Source organism: Pleuronectes platessa, chromosome 19 (assembly GCF_947347685.1).
Source record: "Pleuronectes platessa chromosome 19, fPlePla1.1, whole genome shotgun sequence".
NCBI lineage: Eukaryota > Metazoa > Chordata > Actinopteri > Pleuronectiformes > Pleuronectidae > Pleuronectes > Pleuronectes platessa.
In genome coordinates, this window is record NC_070644.1 from 19,946,104 (window position 1) to 19,968,599 (window position 22,496).

At 43.4% G+C, this 22,496-nt stretch overlaps 1 protein-coding gene across 1 annotated transcript; it reads right to left on the reverse strand.

The window, feature by feature from the left end:
• Nucleotides 1-56: 56 nt before the first annotated feature.
• Nucleotides 57-4,748, reverse strand: spp1 (secreted phosphoprotein 1). Its single transcript, XM_053410676.1, has 7 exons — nucleotides 4,634-4,748; nucleotides 2,207-2,278; nucleotides 1,988-2,098; nucleotides 1,565-1,609; nucleotides 1,325-1,444; nucleotides 726-1,070; nucleotides 57-434 (listed from the first exon to the last, which is right to left on the reverse strand). The coding sequence occupies exons 2-7, from the start codon at nucleotides 2,258-2,260 to the stop codon at nucleotides 57-59; spliced, it is 1,053 nt and encodes a 350-aa protein (XP_053266651.1). The 5' UTR covers nucleotides 2,261-2,278; nucleotides 4,634-4,748.
• Between the last annotated feature and the right edge of the window lie 17,748 nt (nucleotides 4,749-22,496).

The window sequence follows — 22,496 nt, forward strand, 5'->3', positions numbered from 1 at the left end:
GCACCTGGAGGCAGTTTGCCCACATCTTTATGGGCCGTTTCCTGGGTGGGTGGGGCTTATTTGGCCGTGATGACCATTGGCACGTCGGTGGTAGCGTCAGGTATGGCCCCCTCCTCCTCATCCGAATCGTTCTCCGTGCTCTCGTCCGAGTCGCTGTCAGCGGCGCCGGGCGTGGCCGTGGCCTCCTCGCTGCTCTCCTCGTCCTGGGACTCGGCGCTGGCGCTCGAGGCACTGGTGCTCTCGTCTTCCTCTTCCTGTGTCGCGCTGGAGCTTTCGTTGGTTGTGGCATCGCTGGTGCTCTCGTCCCCTTCCTCTGCTGGAATGGAGGCCTGGCGGGGGGTGATTTCCTGGTCCTGAGTGACGTCCAGGCCCTGGCTCTCCATCTCAGGGGTGCTGGTGTCCTCCTCCAGGATGTCAGTGTGGACCTGAAGAGCCTGGAGTTGTAGCAGGGGAAGGTAGAGAGGATTAGATTAAACCTTTAATGGAAGAGTCTTCCTTATACTTGTTTGATATATTTAATATATCCTAGTTGATTTATATTTGAATACTTCGCTTAAACATTTGAAACCATTGAATCTTTTCAGGTTTTAAATTTTGTGGTAGAAAAGGCTTAATCTGAAAAATGTACCCTATAACTTGTGCTTATAGCTTAATGCCACATTTCATTCGGACTCTACTGATGAATCGCTACCTGCCCCTCACACAAAGCTCAAACTGACCTTTACCTTATACACTGGCATCGACTTCTCCACATCATTGCCGTCGGTAATGTCATAGGCCGCTTTCTTCCCTGTGCTGACGTACTCCCAGGACTTGTAGGGAGAGGGCAGCTTGTTGTAGGATTTGTCCTCCACGTAGATGATGGACTTGTATTCGTTGGGGTATTTTCCCAAGCTGTCGCCGCGGGCTGTTTCCTGGTCGATGACGATAGTCGGCAGGATGGGATCCTCGGTGGTTTCAATCATGGGCTCCTCTGTGAAGACCGTGGGGCTGACGGTGGCCGGAGCCGGGCTGGAGGACTCGCCAGACTCCGAGCTGTCGCTGGATTCATCCTCCTCTTCCTCAGTTTCCTGGAGACACGGAGGTGAGAGAGGATGAGTGAGGAAAAACGGGATTTGGTGTTTTAGGAGCGTCCCTGTGTCGTGTGTGTTATATAGTTTTTGGTGTTTATAAAAGGTTGTGTCTTTGTGGTGGAATCTTATAAGATCGGAACATTTGAAGATTCTTAAATCTGTAGGAAAGCTTTCGGGTTAAATATACCTTCATCCTGGTTCCATTTGATAAAACTAGCCTTAACCAAATCCATAAAAGTATTTTTACTCACATCTGTTTCATCATCATCATCATCATCATCATCCTCACTGTCCTGGCTGTCGGTCGTGTCTGAGGTCGGGGTCGGGTCAGGGCTGACGGATTGGTCCTCCACTACTGGAGCCACTGCTGCCTGTGTTGTCAAAATCACACATAACCGGAGTCTTAAACTTCACCAGAATAGTTTTCAGCATCAACAGATTTGAAAAGTTATGATTGTTTTGTTTAATTTTGGGGATTTAATGTCTCTCACCTGCTCTGAACTCTCTGCGCTCTCGTCTGAGGCGGAGGGAGCTGCCTGCAACAACAGAGACAAGCAAACAAATGTGATTAATGCTCCTTTTTAGGGTTTACACAGCCTTTGCTGTACAGTCAGTGTTTAGAGAAGAAAGAACTGGAATGTGTTTTGATCCACAGGAACCACACACCCACCCTTTTCCTGGGTTTCAAAAAGTGGGTGACAAAATTGTTCCTCCCCGACAACACTGTTATGTGGTCTGTGGAGGCTGAGCTCCATAAAACTCCCCAGACTCGATCAGGGCTGTTCCTGAGGGTCAAGGCCCCTGCTTCATTTGATTATTCATTCAGAATGAATGGGTTGTAAAAGAAAGTGAGTGAATTGGGAGATTAGAAAAGGTGCTGAGGAGGAAAGATAAGACAAGAGGAAGTGATTTACCTGAACCGGTGCTGCACGGGTCTGGGGAACCAAAGCCGCCTGCTTCCTGGCAGCTTCTCGTCTCAACACCTCTTCAGAGCTCTCTGAACTGTTGAGAGAAACTTTCCTCGCCTGGAAAGCAAACAAACAGATTCATCCAAGATTAATAAGGTAAAATCAAGTTAATAAATCGATCGACTGATGTTCTGAGCTCAGCAAAACTTGAGAGAAACGACTCACCGGCCGACAGAGAACTGTGGCGAAGAGCAGAATGAAAACAACGGCAACTTTCATGGTGTCAGAGTTTGTTGTCTGGAAGAAAGAAAAAACAGAAACACACAGGTTGAAGTTACACAATAAAACGATGAAGGATAATCACACGAAATACTCATAACTCAATGATGATGCCACATTCAAAAGTCTCGTCAGCTAATTTTCTCGCCCCAGATTCCTTCCCTCAAAACAGAGGCCACCCGGTCACCTGACCGTTAACTAGCGGGGGACACTTCCTGTCTGTGTCACAGGAAGTCATTAAGGTCCTTGATTACAGAGTCAAACCAGCAGTAATGTGACCTTGACCCCTCCTTCTTAACACGATGAAACGTTTGCTCTGTCATCAGTGGAGGATAATCACATGACTCTGGAGGGCGGGGAGTTACAGTACCAGACCGGATGTTTCTGTTTCAGAAAGTTTGGTCAAAAAGACGTGAAAAAATAACGGGTGTGATTTAGAAAAGAGGAGGTTTGGATTTAAAGGAGAAACCCAGAATGATTATAATGTAGAGTTGTGCTGAAAAGAAGATTGTTGGACCAAATTGAAGAATTACTTAAATTTTGCACACACCAATGAATTAAGCGTGAATTTAAAGGTAATAAATTATATCAACACAATTGCTTACTTAATTTAAAACACTATATGAACAGATTTTAAACTTTACTGTATTAATCCAGGTTTTTAGTACAACCTCAAATGTGCAAAAGGAGAATTATGGACATATAATGGGTAAATCTATTGGCACCAAATATTTTCAGTTTTCCCTGCAAAGTCGCCATAAGAACCGTGATTTGATAAACAATTCAGTATTTTCTGTTGTAGATGAATAAGCATGTTATGCCTGAGTCAGCTATTCCAGCCGCAGGAAGGTGTGCGTGTGGGTGTGCATGTTTGAGTCAAAAATAAACTACAGTGTGTGACTTCATGTTTTTAGAGGAACACAAGTGCTGCTGTGTGTTTTTAATACTAAGTTGTAAAAGGCTTTGTCTAAATGGGAAATGCTCATTAGTAGTTTGTGTGTTTTAATGGGTTTTATTGAAAGATGGCCGTTTGTATTTGATGTATTTTTTTACTAAAATGGAGTTTTACAGTAATAATTAAACGTTTTCTTCTTCTCCCGTCTTTTACTGTAGCTCTAGTTTTTGTGTGTATGCTGTGGGCGTGTCTTCCTCCATCTTTAATGATGGACTCTTCTTATACTATATAATTCACCAGGTTATAACTGGAAAGCCACAGCAGCAGAAACATGATAGACGCCCTTATGACCGTATGTGTGTGTGTAATTCTTTACATCTATCTTTGTCAGGACCGGCTCCAGCTTTAGACCTTGTGAGGACATTGAGTCTGGTCCCCACTATGTGTGGTTTTCAGACTAGGATTTGGCTTAAAGTTAAGCTAGGAGCGGTTTTCTTAGTCCGGCTTTGTTCCGAATTTAACGAATAGTTTTCTGTCTTTGTGTTTCTAAGACCGAATGATTTTAAACGTAAAGGGAAGACCACGTGCTTCTTGAAATGCGAGTACCTCAGAGTTTTGCAGCATGTCACAGGAAGGACGGGTTGTAAGGAGACGTGGCTTTTTTTAAGCTAAACGTTATAAGTTAGTTTGTTTATGAGAAGCTGAACCTGTTAAAAACTCCTCAGCTCGTCAGTGAGTCTGCGTGTGTGTGTGTTGTCGTTGTCATTATTCTGTGTGGTTTACCAGGTCCCACACTGGTCATGTCACACATAATCCAGTGGTGAACTTCCTGCTGCCGGTAGATTCCTCTTCCTCACACACACACACATGTTGTAAAACTAGATGTTACTAGATAAAATCCATAAAGAGCATACGTCATGTGGCCAAAAGTATGTGGACACCCTGCATGTAAACCATATAGGACAGTTGGACCCGGGAGTCCAGGACCATGCGTCCACTCTTCTGGGACGACTTTGCACAAGATGTTTTTGGACCCGGCTGCTGCTCAGAATCACGAGTGAGGTCCAGAACTGATACTGGACTCACAATCAACACAAGCAGCGTTCCAGTTCAGTGTAGAGGACGAAACACAAACTGTTGCTGCAAAGTTGTAAAAACACGATTGTCTCAAATTATCCCAACATGCTGTGTAATTCATTTTGCACTCTTTGATACAGAGGAGACCGAATCCTGAACACAAGCCCCAGACGGAGAATACAGCAGGAGTTGAGTAGTTATCCACATACTTTTGGCCACATTGTGTGTTTCATGCATGGAAGAACTTGAACTTCAGGGCTAATCTCTTAAGTGTTGCATCCTTTAAATTAAAACAAGCACAATTCCATCAACTTGTTCTAATATGAACCTGCACTCCCAACTCCCATCACACAAAAAAACTCCCAAACACAACATTCAGTGAGATAAATATTCACCCTGACCTTGTTGTGAAGCTGCAGGGACGAGTCAGGCAGAAAGAGGTGGACGAGGTTTTCTCTTGAGTTTATCTCCTGGGTGGTGTTTGCTGCTCGGTGATGCTGCCGCTGCAGCCGAGGTTTATAAACCCTCCATCCTCTGGCAGCAGCCAATCGGCTCGCAGCACGTGATATTGTGTGGTTAACCGCGCAGTGGTCCACCTCTCGTCTCCCTCTCCCACTCTTCCTGTGGTGGTGCGGGGGCAAAACACACACACACACACACACACACACACACACACACAAATGGATAAAGACATGCAGACACTTACAAGCCAGACAGAAGCATGTGAATGTATTTGTTCTCCTCCGCACACACGTGTATAAAGTTAATTTAAGGACCTGCAGTGACAGGCTCTGGGAAAAACAGCAGCGTATAGCGACGGGTGGTATGAGAATGATTCAGCTTCCTCACAGACAGAAAATCATCTGACTCTGATTCGTCTGAAACTGTTGAAAACAGAGAGGGGAAGTTGTGTGGGGGGGTTGTTGCATGAAAAGGAGCCTGTGAATACATTTTTAACACAAAAAAGTTGTAAGTTTTGCCTTTAATTTGATTTCTCAGAGAATTATTAATGGATCTTGATGACAAATTGGTGCAGTTTGGTGCATATGAATTTGAATGTGGGTCTTCTTCCCCAACTTAGTAGCATTAGGTATAAACTCAGTATTAGTACATTCATGGATGAATCCAGACAGACGTGCATTCCTTGAATTCCCAGGTAATTTGTATTTTACGGCGTTATTGAGTCGACAGAATCATTAAATCTGATTTGTTCGTGCAGTAAAATGTCACCTGAATCCAACCTGTAATTACAGTAGAATGTCTGAGTCTGTCGCTGCTGGTGTTTGATGCTCTCACATGCAGACGTACAGTTGTTTACATTTAAATGCATTTCAGTTTGGAGCAGACAAACAAGAAGATTTGATCCCTCGAGCAGCATCGTTAGTAAGGCGGGAAAATGTGCTCCTTCGCAATCAGCTGTTGTTTTGTGAACATTTCGGTTTGCGTGTTCCAGTTTGACCTGCAGCCAATCAGAGGGCTGATCAAACCCGATTGGTCAAACTAGAAACTGGAACACGAACCTTGTTCCTCGCCGACAGATTCTGCATATTCACATGAGGACTCTGTTTATAGAGGTCGCACAAAACGATGGGAGATGTTTCCATAAGACAACACCTGCACAGACACTTGCAGTCACAGCGAGTCCAGACTTTGATGGTGCAGGCGTGTTGAGCTCTGACAGCTTGATGAGTTGTGAGGCCTCGAGAGTCACAAACGTACAATTACACAACACTTTCCTCTTCTACCGACACGCGGAGGTATGCCGCACAGGAACCACGGCGGGAGCCTCCTGCTCAGTCTTGTACGCCCCCGGAGAACTGTCACTGTGGTTCGAAGCTTAAAGATCTGATGTTGTTTGTTTGTGTTTTTAAAGTTGTCTGCGTTGAAGAGTAGCGGTGGATTTGTCACCATTTGTGTGTTGCTCTTTCAACAAAATTGTTGCGTATTTTACCTCAAATGATGTAGTTGCCATTCTATATATGTGAGGAACTCAAACAAATGGTGATTAGTTATTTAAACCTCGAACCCTGGACACAAGGGTGTGTGTTTGTGTGTGTGTGTGTGTGTGTGTGTGTGTGTGTGTTAACGTTATTGTATTTGTTTTGGCATCGGTTTTTATCAAATCATCATGTTCAAATCTTAATCTGTGGGACATTACAAAGACTTCAGTATGTGCCACCTGTGTGTGTGTGTGTGTGTGTGTGTGTGTGTGTGTGTGTGTGTGTGTGTGTGTGTGTGTGTGTGTGTGTGTGTGTGTGTTTGTGTAGGTGTGTGTGAGACAGAACATGAGTGATTTAGAGTTTACAGTTGTTGGAACAGAGTTAATGGAGGAGTTAAGCAGAATGAGACATCAGACGTGTCTGGAGTGAATCTGTCGGGACACGCTGGATAAAGTCTGAACCTCTGTTAAATGTTTTGTTTATGTATTACAGATTTCCCGCTCTATGAGGCAGGACATGTGGTTAGCTAGTTAACGTCATGTTAGCGACGGTGCGTCACTTCTCACAAAAAAGTATTTTACTTTGGATCCATGTCCCATCTGCTGACCTGGAGATGGTGGGGTTAATGGCCTATACTGCAGCCAGCCACCAGGGGGCTTTGGCTTCACTTTGGTGTTAGTCATGTTCGTATCATTATTTGTGTGTGTGGGTGTAATAAAGAAGAAACCAGGGTCACCAAACAGTCCGAAGAAGAAGAAATCTAACACAAACCACTGCCGCACTAAAGAAGAAACAAAGGTCGTAACAGTAAAAAACATCAAAAACCAGACGAGCCGAGGATGAACTGGTCTGGAACACAGTTTGAACTGGTCTGGAAAACTGAGTCTCCTGTGAGGCCTCCGACAGATTCCAGCATCTGGAATAAAACGAAATAAGAGCGGTGAGAAGCGTTGGTGTGAAATGTTTATTTTCGGAATAAACGCAGAAATGTCGTTAAAAGGGAGAAAAGTAAGAAACAGACACAAGCAACACACAACGATGGAGGACGGAGTTCTATGAACAACTCTCCATCAACACACAAACACACTCGTATTGTGAGGCTGATGTCATCGGTCACGTTCTAGTGGAAATAATCCCTTTTTAACAGCGACCTCAGGACGTTTGTGGTAATTGCTGCGTTTTTTCTAATAGAACATTAGTCCATCAAATTCTGTGATTATAAAAACAAGATCATTAATAAATGTTGCTCGAGGTCAGATGTGGTGGAGATGATACGACTCGCTCTGGAGTTTCACATACACACACACACACACACACAAACACACAAACACACACACACTGTTCAGCCTATAAATGTGGTTGACACTGGCTGGCAGACAGGAACACAACATAAAAGAAGATAAGTGAGAAACCAGCAGTGTGTGTGTGTGTGTGTGTGTTGGTGTGTGTGTGTGTGTCCACATTTGTGTTGTTGTGTTCCTGTGAAGACCAAACCTTCAACTATTTTGTCAAAAAGTTTCATCACCAAGGAGATTACCCTCAATTAATCTTCTGAAGACAATAAAAATCTGTATTTGTTCGTCTCGGAGCCACTAACAAGGCTTTAGATCCTTTTTGGAGTTTACAACTGCTTCTTCTTAGCGCTTGGCGGCACGGTGGTTCAGTGGGTATCACCGCTGGCTCACATTGAGACAGTTCCTGGTTCAGATCCCAGGTCTCCACGTGTGTTTTCCATGTTCTCCGGCTTCCTCCCACAGTCCAATTAGTTGATTGGTAACGCTTATTAAACCACAGGTGTGATTGGTCGTGTGCCGTCAGCCCAGCGCTTCGTGGTCGATCGGTCCTGGACGTACATCGCCCAATATCCAAATCTGCCTCCAGCTGCTTGTCACTGAAGTAGAGAAACAGCTAAAGTCACTTGCAGTAAACAAAAGTGCACAAACACTCAGTTTGGAGTTGAACCGTTGGTGAATTCTGCTTCTCCCATAAACAATTAAGTCTGAAGGAGCCGCAGTTGTTGAGGCAGGAAGTAAATACAACGAGGCTGCGGCTTGATGTGGTTGAGGTCGACCAGTTGCAGCCGATTACTGTCGACTGCTGGACGTCTGCAGCACAAACAGAGCTCCGTAACAATAATATTGTTAATCTGGTGGAAAGCTCTAAAAGAACAACTGACCCTGACGAGGAATCAAACCTGGGAACCGGTTTAGTTGCTGATTTGAAAGCAGACTTGGTTCTCGTGCTCAAAATGAAATCATAAAAAGAGAAAAGAGAAGAAAAGACAGCTTCACACAAAACAAGTTTTTGAATAACACAAAAATAAAATTGTTATTTCTGGGTTTTTATCACTTCCGGATTCTTCATAGACCACAGGTCCTACTCTCTCTCTCTCTCTCTCTCTCTCTCTCTCTCTCTCTCTCTCTCTCTCTCTCTCTCTCTCTCTCTCTAGGAGGCCACTCACTTCATGGAACCAGCAGCATGTGACTATGAAGGATTTTTTAGAATCACGTTTTTAAGTCGTGGTGACACAGGAGGTCACATGGTCATTTACAAACAAGGAATGTGAAACCTTTACAAGTAGCTGAGGCCTCAGATTTAGGCTCAAATCTTAAACTTGTGTTCTATCAGTCTCAACACTTCCAGGGTCTGATCGTACTGCACATCGGATTTAAACTCGAGTTTGAATCAACGATGATTATATTTGAAATCTGATTCTTTGATGGCTACAAATGTGAGTCTGTGTCCAACAGGAACCACGTGCGTCCAACTCCAAGGTTAAAACTGTTTTCAAGACCTAAACCGAAATACGACTACGGCAATAAAGTCGACTTTGGTTTGGACGAGAGAAAACTAAAAGAGAGTGGCAGCGGGCCTCTGCTCACAAGGCGACGGGCGGGATGCTGTTTGATTGTCAGGCTGATTGTCATGTGGGGTAATACGACTGGTGAGTTACTGGTTTTTAATGACTGGGAATCCACACGATGCAAACAGACCTTTGGTTTTTCTATCGTAGTTTTCATGAATGAAGCCGCAGCTTCTGATCTCGTTGCATGTTTAAAAATAAATAGAAGCTCGAGTTGTGTCAAACATGTTTGCGCGCCCACTCTGGAACTTTTATCCGTCATTAAAGTTTTCGAAACAGGTTCGATTTGCTGCTTTTTACCTCGTCGCGGGTAAAAAGCTAAACTGACCTCATGAAGCAGTGTTTCAGATTCACTACATTTCCTGGAAAGCTCAGGTTGTTTTACTTGCTTCACTTTTAAAAGGCACTTGTGATGTTTATTTTAAGTTTTTTTTGTTTGTGCCAGAGTTGATGTACATTTATTATGTTTATTCAGCCGTAGCTAAATGTTCAGCTGCTGTATAATCACTTCACCCGCTGCTGTGCCAGTGCGTAGCTTTCCCTCTCTTTTAGATCCACTCTGACATTACAGCAGGTTTTCTGTCACTAATTACAGACGCTCGTTTTCGTCCTGGTGTAGTCTGGCACAGACACGGTTCGCTCTGTATATAGAGCTACAGCTGAGTCTACTCTGCATGAAACTGGTTTCCACTGGCACTGGAGATGAGAGTTGTATAATGAGACTTGTAGTAAAGAGAGATATCTGAAGTCCTGCACGAGAGTGATGCAGCACAATCGACTCAGAAGCCTTTGGAATCAGGCCTGTGGCAATGATGGTTGTCTACGTAAGATGGCTGCTTCCGTCTCCTGCGTCCGTTTGTTGTGCACGTCATAGATGTATATATAAAGGCTAGATGTCTTGGCCAACTGTGTCGAACGTCCGCACATGGTGGCCATCTTGCCACAGTCAGCTTGCTCACCTATAACATTGTGTTGTAGTGGTACGTACTTTTTAAACTGCTTGGTTTGTTATAAACATCAGAGATGTAGTTATGACACTGCATACTTATGAATAATTATGTTATTTTCTAAATAATAGAATAATGATCTATATAGGAACAAGATTTCCCTTTACAAATATACATTAAGAATTATTTTATTTTATTTTAGCAAGATGGCCGCCATGTGCGGACGTTCGAGACATCTAGCCTTTATATATATATCTATGGTGCACGTCCTCAGAAAAGTACCCAAGATGCAACACCCACATACAGCTCGGTGCAGCGGCGAGTCCTTGACAGGGTCGGTGAGCACGTCGTCAAACCATCTACGAATATGCATACGTCACTTTTTCTGTCCTGATCGCGACATTAACCAAATGTTTTATCTAGAAAAGTAAAAGCACGCCACCCTCTTCCCAAACTATAGATTTTTGGACATGAGCTTCTAGAGTCATATCCAGTTTTTAAGTTGTCACCAAACGTCTTTAATTTCTTCTAAGAGCTTTTCGTCTTATATCTGATGGCGTTCAGAGAGAGTCACTCGGACATTCGGAGTCCGGACAGCGCTGCACTTTATGGTCGCTCGTAATGACGGAGCTCTAAATGTAGAAACCTACTGTTTTCCTTTTCTTTTTTTCCTATAAGAAGCTTCAGCTAAATTCGGCATCTTAGTTTTGGAGAAGCTGAGCAAGGTGCACATTTGAGGGGTGTTTTTTTTTTTTTTTACTTGGATCGTTGTCAGATTCATTCACAGAGACGCAGAGCGGAGCCGCTTTTGAATTACTGGTCTGAAATATACGTCAAGCTTCCTGCCTGTGTGAGGGGCTCAGGGTGGTTCCCCACCAGCCTTTGTCAGACATTCCTTTTCTAATTATGAGCCTAAGGAGAAAGTGTGTGTGTGTGTGTGTGTGTGTGTGTGTGTGTGTGTCTGTGTGTGTCTGTGTGTGTGTGTGTGTGTTAAGCACGTCTGCCCACGTGTCATCGCTCTCATGTCTACAATCATCTCCATCAACGCAGAGAAACTCAGACCTCTGTTTACTTTGGCGTTTCAGACGAGATATTATGTCTTCTGATGTTTTTGTCTGACGATGTATTTCATTTTATTCTGGATTCATCCTGGGTGGCGCTGAATGTGGGTTCAGATACAGATCTCGATGTTGAGCAGTACAACTTTCTTTTGCTGGAGGAGACGATGGATGATGTATCGGCTGCAATGGAAGAAGAAGTCCTCGTTGTCTGACGTGTGATCGATGCTCCCCAAATATAGTTTTATTTTACGCTTTATTCATTTGAGGTTAAAGGTTTCACTCATACAGGTGCTTTAAAATAAATTGATTTTAAAGGAGACGTATTCTTTTCCAGTTTGTGTTTGGCATATTTATTCAGGTCATTTATTCGCTGTGGTGGGCGGCTCTGCTGCTGGTTGTGTTTCTGAGAAAACTTGACTTGACGTGACAACAACCATCAGAGGTTTCCGTCTCACAGGAAGTTCAGTCTGTGTTTTGGTTTATTCTTCTCACTAACCCTAACCCATAATATTTAACAAGCAGTGTGTTAAAACCCACCATAAAGGCAAACTCTGACATTGTTCCTTTGCACCAGAACAGGGAAATTAACCAATGTGGTGCCGTTAAAACAAAGAAATGTGTTGGTTAGTGTGTTCCTGTTGTAGAGTTGTGGTCTTTAGGATTGTTTGTGAATTCTTCTTTTGCTTGATTTCTTTATATTCAGGGGAGGGAGACACTCGGTCACGTTACCTGTCCGGTCGTCACATCTCTGAGGAGATTTAGGTCGTTATTGTAGCTCTGTATATGTTGGGTATAGTTTCCCACAAACGCCTGTGTAGTCTGTGTGAGGGTGTGGCTGCACCGGGTATTTCTGTCTGTGAAGATGGTGAAGATGGACAGTTGTGGCCATGTTGTGGTCAGACGCTCCAGACAGCTCCTCGCTGCCTGAAAGGAAGTGAAAAGAGGATTGAAGAGGAGAGGAGGGAGGGAAGGGAAATTTAAAGTTTCGACATCTATGTTTCTAATTGAAACATTTTTGAAAAATGTCCCATGTTGCAAATTTAAAGAATTTAGAAGTGAATAAAAAAAGCCTAATCCACATCTGTCCCAACATTTTAAGAGACACTTAAATGTGTGTTTTAAAGTATAAATTAAATTCCACGAATGTTCGTTGACGAGTCACATTAATGCTGAATATTATGGGAATTTCTGGGTCCGACATGGCTCATAACGCCACCTAGTGTTTCAAACCGTGTTGGACTTTGCAGGCCCAATGCTTACATCAAGACAACTGTTGTTGGACGTCTCTACGACATGAAATTTATATGCTTTTAAAAAAAGTTAACACCCTCTAATCAGGGTGGGAGCCCGGAGTTTAGGTTTAGGTCCAAATTATGGTCCATCCAAAGTCAAATAGAAAAATCTGTATGTGTTGGGGCGTGGCTACTGTGATTGACAGCTAGCGTCCAATTGGAGCAGGTGACGGTTGTAGGTCGGCGTGAAGTTACCATTAGCTTTCAGTCAGGCTACACCCCCCCCCCCCCCCCCCCCACTCCTCCAAATATGGTTATGTCTGGTTTCAAAAAGCCAAGATGGCGCCGGACAACGTGCTAAACTCGAGGCTTCAAACCAGCGGGAGTATCTGAGCCTTCACATAAAGGGATGAGGCCAGAACCTCCTTCGTAGAAACGTGCCTCCTCTTCAGTGACCTGGTGAAAAACCCGTCTGCAGTTTGTTTGGACCTGAACAGTAAAGAACAACAATCCAGCCTCAGGTTACACACTGCCTCACTGTGGTGTGTGATACAGCACCACTGTGGTTTACAGCAGCCTCAGGTTCATATCTATTGTTCTCTCAACCTACAACATAAACGATGGCAGCTGCAGTTGGAAAACCCCCGTTGTCTGTGGTGCGGCGTGTTATGGAAAAGACGACAGACCTGCAGTGAGTTGACTGTACAACGGCGTCTGTATATATTCAGGTTACTTTATTGAATTCCAGTCAGACAGATGAAGATTTAAAGAAACAGATATAATATGTTGTATGGAAACCACCCAGTGTTTCCACTGTAACATCCGAAAGAGAAAACTCTTAATAATTCTAAACACAAGTTATGGAATCATGTCTCATGGACTCGCTGCCCATAAACATCTGGTTTTCACTTTCTATTTAAAGAATAAAGTTTTCTAGCAGCTCCTGACCCCAGTGATTCATTAATGTCTAATAAACAGACTTTATATGTGATATCTGAAGGAAACTGGACCACGACGAGGCAGTAAACACTGGTCGTAAACGTGAGGCTGGTTTCTAATGAAACAAGCCTCAGTCGATAGGATGAGATCAGTGTCGTGTTTTTCACTGTGGGACCGGCAGCTCTCTCTGGTTTCTATCTGTGTTCACATATAACTACATATTATATTGTGTTAACTGATAATAATATTTATTTATAGGTGAGAAAAGCACATCGACAGGAAGTAGGTGTAATATTAAAGTTGTGAAGGGCAGGAGTTCAGGAACCTGGTTAAAGGAACCTAAAGACAAAACACGGCCACAACAAGGGAAGAACAATTTCACTTGTCAACTCTTTACATGGATGTTCAAACAAAATGCGCAGAAGTAGCACAAGGACGAGAGCTTGAGCTCGAGCTGGAGCAGCAAATCCAAGTGCAAGCAGAGAATATTAGAGCGTGAGCGTAGGTTTCTGAGTGACAGCATTACAAAAGGTTGAGTCGCGTGATTAAAGAAACTATAAGGACTTTAATCCGATGATGGTGAAAGATGAAGTCTTGACCTGGATATAGATTACGATCTTGAAAGTTTGAGAAAGTATTTTTCATCCACATTGATTGAAAAGTTTACGTTATTGTGTGTTTTGCATTTGTTTCTATCAAATCGTCATGTTCAATTCATAATCTGTGGGACAATACAAGACTCTGCCGTACCTGTGTGTGTGTCTCAGTGTGTGTGTGTGTGTGTGTGTGTCTCTGTGTGTGTGTGCAGTAGTGTGGTCAGTGACACGACAGCAGACTCATCCTCCGTCTGCCCTCAAAGAACTGCAGAGAACTGTAAATTCTAAATGTGTTTTTGAGAACCTCAAGATGTTTAGTTACGTGCACGAGCTTGAGAGTGTGTGTATGTGTGTGTGTGTGTGTGTGTGTGTGTGTGTGTGTGTGTGTGTTTAGGTACTTGTGTAGGTGGTCACTTGTTTCTTTATTCTTTGCCACGAGACAGGACCCAGCCTGCATGATGATCGTCTTTAATGAGGTTTCGTCTCACATTTTATTTATTTTAGGTTCGAGTTGAATCATTGAATCTATTTAAAACTACAATAAAGTCGCACTGTTTGTTTCTCAGACCTTCACACGAAACCTCGAGGCAGCGAAGAGGTAGAAATTTAAAATGCAGCAGGTTCAGTGGAAAGAATTTTCAACTTCCAGATCTGTGAGTGAGGCCATTTTAACTGACGTGTTGCATTGTCCTCGTGTCTCATCTTTGAAAGAGTGAAAAAGGATCTGCTGTCTTTGCCTGGAGACGCTCGTGCACACACAGCAGCATCACGTCCTGTCAGAACCTCAAATCATGGTTTTGATATATGAATATAAATATGTTTGGTGGTCACCGTGACATTCCATACCGTAGTATGCTATAGAAGAGCTGAACGGTCCAGTGAGCGCCGGAGGAAACACAGCAGACATAATAACGGCATCTCATGCAGACGCCAAAGCTCGCTCCGCGTCCATCGCAGCTCAATGTGGCCTCAAGAATTTGTGTCGTGACCACAGAGAGCTCCGTACGCTCGTGTGCGTCGTCCTGAAATAACGCAGGAAGTGAAGGAGCCGTCGCCTCTGGACCTGGAGTGACCTCACTTCAACCTCGTGTTTCAGTCGCTTCACAGAGAACGGTCCAAACTGCTTTTACTCCGGTGGGAATGTGGACGCCTGATAAGTTTTAATTCATTAAGTTCAAGGTTAAATATCTTGATTGGTCCGGTGAGTGTTTCAGCTGAACTTTGGAAACAAGGCTTCTTCCCCCAATTGCTGTACTCCACAGACTCTTCCTTGTTTCCGCCATCTTTCACCGTTGTTCATGGTTAGTGGGAGGAAGTGGAGATGTCTGGTTTACAGTCGATGGTCGGCCTCAGACTCGCAGACAGCTTTGTCCTGGAGAGCATCTGTTCTGAGAAGTTCCACCCCTGATCCAGTTGGCAGCTGACTCAGCTGTCACCCCACTCGCCCCGGACTGGTCTCTGTACTGCCCCATGGTTTTGGAGGTTACCCATTTTTCCGACATGTCATAAATCCATCAGTGAGATTCCCAAAAGGCGGGAATACACAAAACACGCTTTGTCACTGACCACTGACCACGAGGACACCGCTGACCTGGGCCTCCGATGGCCAGTCAGCACATTTCTCAACCTGAGGGAGAACGCTGCGATATTTAGATATTTCATTTCCCTTTTTCAGTTTTTCATATATTTACGAGACATTTCTTTCTTCAGTAAAGATTCACTGCAGATATTACTAATATAAGGTTTTGTTGTTTGGTGTTTAGAGAACTCAGAACAGAGAGACATGGCGATCTTTAAGAGTCTCGATTTATCTCATGCAGGACTTTTGTTTTACTGGATTTTGAATTTCTAGCTTCACTCAGACTGACCTCTGACCTTTACTGTATGCCCAAGAAGCTTGGAAGTAAAGACGTTGGCTTTTTACCGACACCTCTGCTATTTACACCGGGTAGATTTTCATCAGCAGTGGTGATGAGGACAACTCCCATCATCCCACGCTGCTTCACAACCTCATCAAACCTTCATTTGATTATACGTTCAAATTAAACTCCTCTTACATCAAATACATGAACCTTAATCCAGCTTTTATACATTTCAAACATTTGTGAAAGGTGTGAATGTGTAAAGTGTTTTTTCGCCCCTACCCACACACACAACATGGGTAGGTATAAGCACATATTCTGTTGGAGCTTCCTGCACATGTGTGAATATGTGATTACATGTTTACACACGTGTTTTCTCGGCTCTAATTGGAAACACGTTTGGAGGCAGCTCCTCTGGAACGTGGCTCCGAGGCTCCGAGGCTCTGCAGCCCTCCATGCAGAGACCATCAGTAATTACAGAGTGCCGGGCGGAGGAGGCTCCCAGTCAGCGAGCTCGGCCAAGAGGCCCCGTCTCTGGGGGAGGAAGTGTCCTTACATGGGCACTCGTCCCTGGACCTGTGGCCTGAAACCCGCCCGTGTTGTTTCACTGGAGCTGCTGCTGACCCACATAACCCTCCTCTGTGGCGCGGTGGACGCACGGACAGGGGTTCTACTTTGTAAATATGTTGTGAGCGGAGACAGAAGTGCTGGACCGTCACTACATCACTTTGAGTCAGAGAGAAACGTCAAAACAACTATTTGAAGGCTCGGTCGTGGTTTTCCATCGTATTAAACATGATATCATCTACACTGGATTCTCCCTTCAGCTCCACATCAACCTATCAAACTCTAAACGTGTTCTAAGGACTCAGGTTTTGACCTGAAACACAGAAAACACACACTTGGAGGCAGAAGGATCAGAAGCAAACTGTAAGACACACCTGGATTCAAGAGAAACGTCACTGGAGGAATTACAGACCAGACGATATAGAGGAATGAAGTTCATGAGTAGATTCATTGAATTAAAAACTAAATCATACCGTGTTTTTTATTAAATATTTTCACTTGATAATGAATGAACATTTAATTTTGACTTCGGCAGCGGAAACGTTCTCAATCAGAAATAAACTTAATAAATCCCTTTGATTTATTCGAGTTGTTTGCTCTTAAAATTTAAATTTAATTCCTTGAAAGTCACTTCTTTATGTCGCTGAAACAGTTTTTACCGGCTAACATCAGGATTTTTATCTAATATATTAAAAAGATGTACTTTATTTGTGGTTCTGAAGATGTCTCTTTATAATAAACCCACTCTGAGACAGTTGACAGCCACAGGTTATCATAGAAGCCGCATAACAAAAAGTTATCCAGGGTGGATGTTGACCTCGCTTCACAGTTCAGGCCCCTGTCATCAAACTGAGTGTGAGTGAACATAAACAAAACAAATACAAACAAAAATAATAACAAATTTTCATCCACTGATGTTGCATATAAGAGAATCAACAGCAGGAAAAGAGACGGAGAGGAAACGAGAAGAAAGAACGAAAGAGAGCAGACGGAGAGAGAAATCTATTCTCACCACATTTTCCACGTTCGGTCGTGTGTCTGCACAGATGACGTTTTCCATTAACTGGAATCAGCTCAGTGTTTTTGAAATCCTCACCTCAGCCTGTGTGAGTGGGCGAGTCAGACCCGCCTCCACTGGATAAACATTTACTCAAATATGTCACTCAATGTCTCACTTGCTATTTTTATAAATCCGCAGGTTACCGTATTATTGTGAACGAGTAAATTCACTAAAGGTTCAAATGAAATCCCCACGCGAGTCTATTTTTACTCCAGAGGTCATTTAGTGGAAGTGAAGTGTGAATGTTTCCAGGGAACATTTATAAATCAGTAACTTTCCATCACAAATAAGGCCTTACAGGAAATATGTAATTTGTTTCCATCTTTGTTGCTTGTGGACACTTCAGCAGCAGCAGAATCTGTTCATGTTGTAGAGTCCGGGCAAGAAAGTGTTGTTTACATTTAAAACAGTCATTGTATATTAGATTAACAGAAGATAAACAAACTCCTGCTTTTAGCTCTGTCAAATCCAAATGAGTGATTATTAATTATCATTTTCTTGTGGTTTCCACAGTCACCTCTAAACGAGAAGGTTCCTGGTTTGAATACATATTTTACACTGAAGCCTCAAGTAGCTTTATCACTGGCACCCCCTCCCATCAGTTGCATCACTATTCCTACACCCTAGGAGGCGCTAGAGAGCTGTAAGAAATGCATCCACTGGGTTGACACTTGACTCTAGTGCCTCGTCTGTGAAAAGGCAGAAATGCATTTATTCTTTCTCCCACTTATTTTGTATTCACAAGGAAAAATTGGTGTTAAAGAACGATGTTAATTCTCTACGACCTCGTAGAAGCTGTGAGAGTTGAATTTCTTTGCTTTATTATAACTTCTGTTTAAATTCCTCCTCTCCTGCTTCCCTTTACATTCATCTGTTCATTAATTATCTGTATTGTATTAATAAGGCATTAACGAGTGTTTTCAGTGAAGAATGAGAGCGTTTTTTATTGTTCCTCATTAATATGAGACACAGGCGTATTTCTGGGTCCGGTTCAGAGAAGAAACTCAGCCTGTAAAACGTTTAATTAGAGGAAACCCTCTTCTCTTTGTGGATTTTATTGTGTTTGCTCAGTTCATTTGACACTAATTGGCTCCGCGAAGCTGCTATTTTAATCACTGATGGTTTTCTTGTTATTTCTTTCTTCCGTTTCCTCAAAGGTTTCAACAAAAGCTATAAAAAGCTGTTTTAAGGAGCTCGAGAATCGAGGCAGAGAAAGAGCGATGGTGACAAAGGGAGAGAGAGAGAGAGAGAGAGAGACGTGAAAAGGAAGGGGAGTTTAACATCTCATTTAGTTGCTGAGCAGCGATAGAATGTTTTTATGGAGGATATTATAAATGTATTTAATATTATGTATTATTATTATTTTAGAGAGAGGCAGAGACACAGAGAGCGAAAGGTGGACCTAGAGTGTGCAGTGCAAGCAGTTCGCCACTATGTGGTGCCATTGTTTTATTCTGGATTTGAATTTTCATTTGCTATTCACCAGTCTTTTATTGTTTTGTGTCTGCACTCTATTCGCCACCAGGGGGCAGCATCCCCCTCTTCAGCCACAGCTCCTACACACTCAGTGGTCAAACATTTATATGAATGAATCAGACAATAACCATCTTTTACAAACTGTGCAAAAGCTAAAAACAATGTGGAAATAATATGTTGGACATTAGTTTATTTCTGTCCAGTTTTTACTTTCTTGTCTTTTCTCTTTTCGTCTCCACAGACACATGTATATTATATTATTATATTATTACTTTATTAAACTGCAAAAATAAGATACAGACAAAAGTACAAACTTTTTATTTTTTAAACTGTGCAAAGACATTTAATTAAACACTGTTTAATCCACACATGTCACACGAGTCAGATTTACACTCCTTATGGTCAGAGAAAGAATTTGGTTTCAGATAAATGTAGAAATTCAACTTTCAACTGTCTTCTGCTTTAATTCATCATCGACTTTTCACTGTTAAAATCTGAAAGTTATGAATTTTGAACTCGTAAATGTTTATGTTGATAAACCGTCAGTATTTAAAGTCAGTTGCAAATGTTGAATAAATGTTTATAAATAGTTTTGACAGAAAATAGTCCCTATGTGCAAGTTGGTTTCAATTCTCTAAGCAACAACAAACAATAATTAATATATTCACTAGTGAGAGTAACAGAGAAAAGCAGGGGAAGTTGTGATCTGGTCATTTCAGGTCATGTGCAGGAAGCAGAAGAGAAAAACTAAAAGTCCTGAAGCAGAAAATAGAAAGCGAGCAAGAGCGAGCGAGAGAAACGAGCGTCAGAACAAACAGAGGAGAGGAGGAGGAGATGAGTCAGAGACTTGGAGACGAGTGAAAGTCGCCTCAGTTCGCTGGTGTGGTTCAACATGTTTCCTGTCAGTCATGATAATAATAGAGCCGTGGGTTCCTCTCTGTGAGAAGCGTGGGAGGAGGAGCTGCAGTGTGACGTGTGCTGCTCACTGTCCCGACAGGGCGAACATCCCCTTTAACACTCTCACAAACACACACCCACTGGATCCTCTCGCACACAAATAGACACGCTGTTATTTGTGTGTAGGTTCTTTGGAATCTCAGGTCTCACAAGGACGTCTTTAAGAACTTCAACGTCCTGTTGCACCAGAAGCTCTGCTGCTACGCCTCAGTCTCAGTCTGCAGACTGCGTAGATAGATTGAATATAAAGATCCAGATATCCAGAAGTAAAGCCCAAAACACTCGACTCACAAACCATCTTGCAATGAGGCTACTCATGCAAGCTGGCTGCTATCGGCCACTCAATCCCGCTCAGAGGCTTCATTCCACCAGCAGCAGGACTCGTCTGTCCCGATTCATAGACTCCTTTAAATGCATCATTCCACTCCCAGGTAACGAAGGCTCCAGCAGGATTTCCCAGGATTCATTGCGGCCACACCTTGGCCTCCGGCATGGCAGTTTGGTTCACGTAGCACATGTCATTCGAAGAAACTCAGAGAGAATCCATTAAAACTAAATACACAATTAACATACACGGGAATGTTATACAATGCATCACAACATCCATGACCCAGTTCCACCTGGATCTGATTCCGGGTATGACCAGTCCACACGTTGAACCTTTATCTGTAGCAACAGTTAGATTCTCTCACAATGTTTGAGATGTTAGGTGATTACTTTATTTTAACGCACAAACACACACATGACTGAAGTGTGTGTGAGAAACCCACTGTACAGACGCAGTGAGAAGGAAGTCAGTCGTCTGAAACGGACGCAGCAGTCGTTCTTCAAACACAGGAAGTCGCCAGTTGTGTGGTTGGCTCGGTGCTGTATTTCTTTTTGTGTACACACGGAAACACACACATATATGTGATTGTCTCCGGCCGCCCACTTAAATAACACAGGGACTTTTAACTCAGCACTAAATATACCTGCATTATTTAAAAAACTGAAGCCGAGAGACGTCTTCAGTTTTTCCATCACTGGCTGTTCAGCTCGAAGACTGTGGCTCTGCATCAACGTGTGTTCTGTGTGAGATGTGATCGGTGATTAGTTCCAGGCTCAGTTAAGCTCTCCCTCTTCTTCCACGCTGCCATTAACTGTACTGTTTACAGACAGATGTTGAGGGGGGGGGGGGGGTTCACTGGAGCTGTTTGCAGCCGAGCGTGAAGCAGGTGGTCGTCTGTGACCTCCAGAGAGTCACTGACAGATTGAGACTGCAGATGCAAGCAGCCGAAATGTATTTTCTCTGTCGGGGGGGCTGAGCTCGGCCTCAGAGACGCTGTGTGGGGAGGTCAGACGTCCGGGGGGGGAGCTCGGACTCGAGCCGCCGCCCCTTCACATCACAAAGGGTCAGCTGCGGTGGCTCGGGCGTCTTATCAGGCCTCAAGGGGGGGGCGACCCCAGGGTGGATCTCCTATCTGGATGCAGCAGGGGAGCAGGATGTCTGGAACATCTCGCTGCTGCCACTGACACCTGACCTCAGATAGGAGGAAGAATATAAATGGATGATACCAAAGACAAAATGTCAAACAAGCCAATAGAAAAAGATCAAAACCAAACAGTCTCCCACGGATGAAATATTCAAATAAAAAAATACTCATGTGTTCAAGCCCCTAAACATAAATATCAATGTTCTCAAGACAGACCTGAGATGTTTCTATCCCCGTCTGTGTTTCCACACCACGCCCACCAACCCAAATCACCCCCCACCTTCTCACACCCACACCTACACACCCGTCTTCTGTCTTTATCCCGTTCACAGAAGAAAACCACAACATGCAAATCACTCCAACACACACGCAAAATAATTCAAATTACTTCACTGGGCTTCCCATGAACTGGTCCAGGTTAGCTGAGTAAAGATAGATACGCAAATCTGTGTGTCAGGAAGTCTTAAATGGGATATTAGGGAAATATTCATTATGTTCTTCTCGCTACGTTTCCCACGACTTTTCTTTTGTTTCAACCTCAGCACAGAGGGCGAGTGTGAGACTCTTGGTTGGAGATGATTGTTTATCGGCAGGACAAAGCTCAGACTACACAGACGCACCCGACAGATGAGCTGCGTTGGAGGAAAGTGTTCACTCCCCAGCAGATCCCTGTGATTACCGCCGGCACACAGACAAAGGGAAGCCACAGTGAACTGACTCTCCCTGTCTGAGGTTCAGATTCCAGACTGACACAAAATATACCTAGAAATGAGCCATGAGATGAATGAGCTGAGAAACCAGATTACAGGAGTCTCTCTGTACACCTGAGACAAAGGATTGACAACACAACAACAACACAACAACCTGGATGTGTCGTACATCATCGAGCTGTATCGTGCATTGATAGTTTTCATCATTAAAGCAGCTCTATGTCACTTTCACTCAGCAACACCGCCCCCTGCAGCCACATCGTGCCACAACAGGGAGAAGAAGAAACCACGGAGTGACACTAAAGTCGTTAGGAAACCGGCCCTCATCACCAAAAGCTCTGGAATCTCCTCCTCTTTCCAAGATGACGTCTTCATCTTCTACGTGTCTGGCTCCTCTTCTTCATCCTGAGATATTTGTGTTCTTCCAGTTTCAAACCTCATCAACACGTCCACTTGCTCACGCTGAAATTCTCTGGACATTTTCCCTGGAGGCTGCAGGAAAAGTTCTGGAGCATGATTTGGTTAAAATGAAAACTGCTTATTGTCTCCAGCACTTTCAAAATTCACAATAAAATCTATAAA

Coding starts and splice junctions, on each gene's coding strand:
- spp1 (XM_053410676.1), bottom strand. CDS start 2,260: ATGAAAGTTGCCGTTGTTTTCATTCTGCTCTTCGCCACAGTTCTCTGT. Junction 1,445..1,564: donor GCGCAGAGAGTTCAGAGCAG/GTGAGAGACATT, acceptor TTGACAACACAG/GCAGCAGTGGCTCCAGTAGT. Junction 1,071..1,324: donor ATGATGATGATGAAACAGAT/GTGAGTAAAAAT, acceptor CCGTGTCTCCAG/GAAACTGAGGAAGAGGAGGA.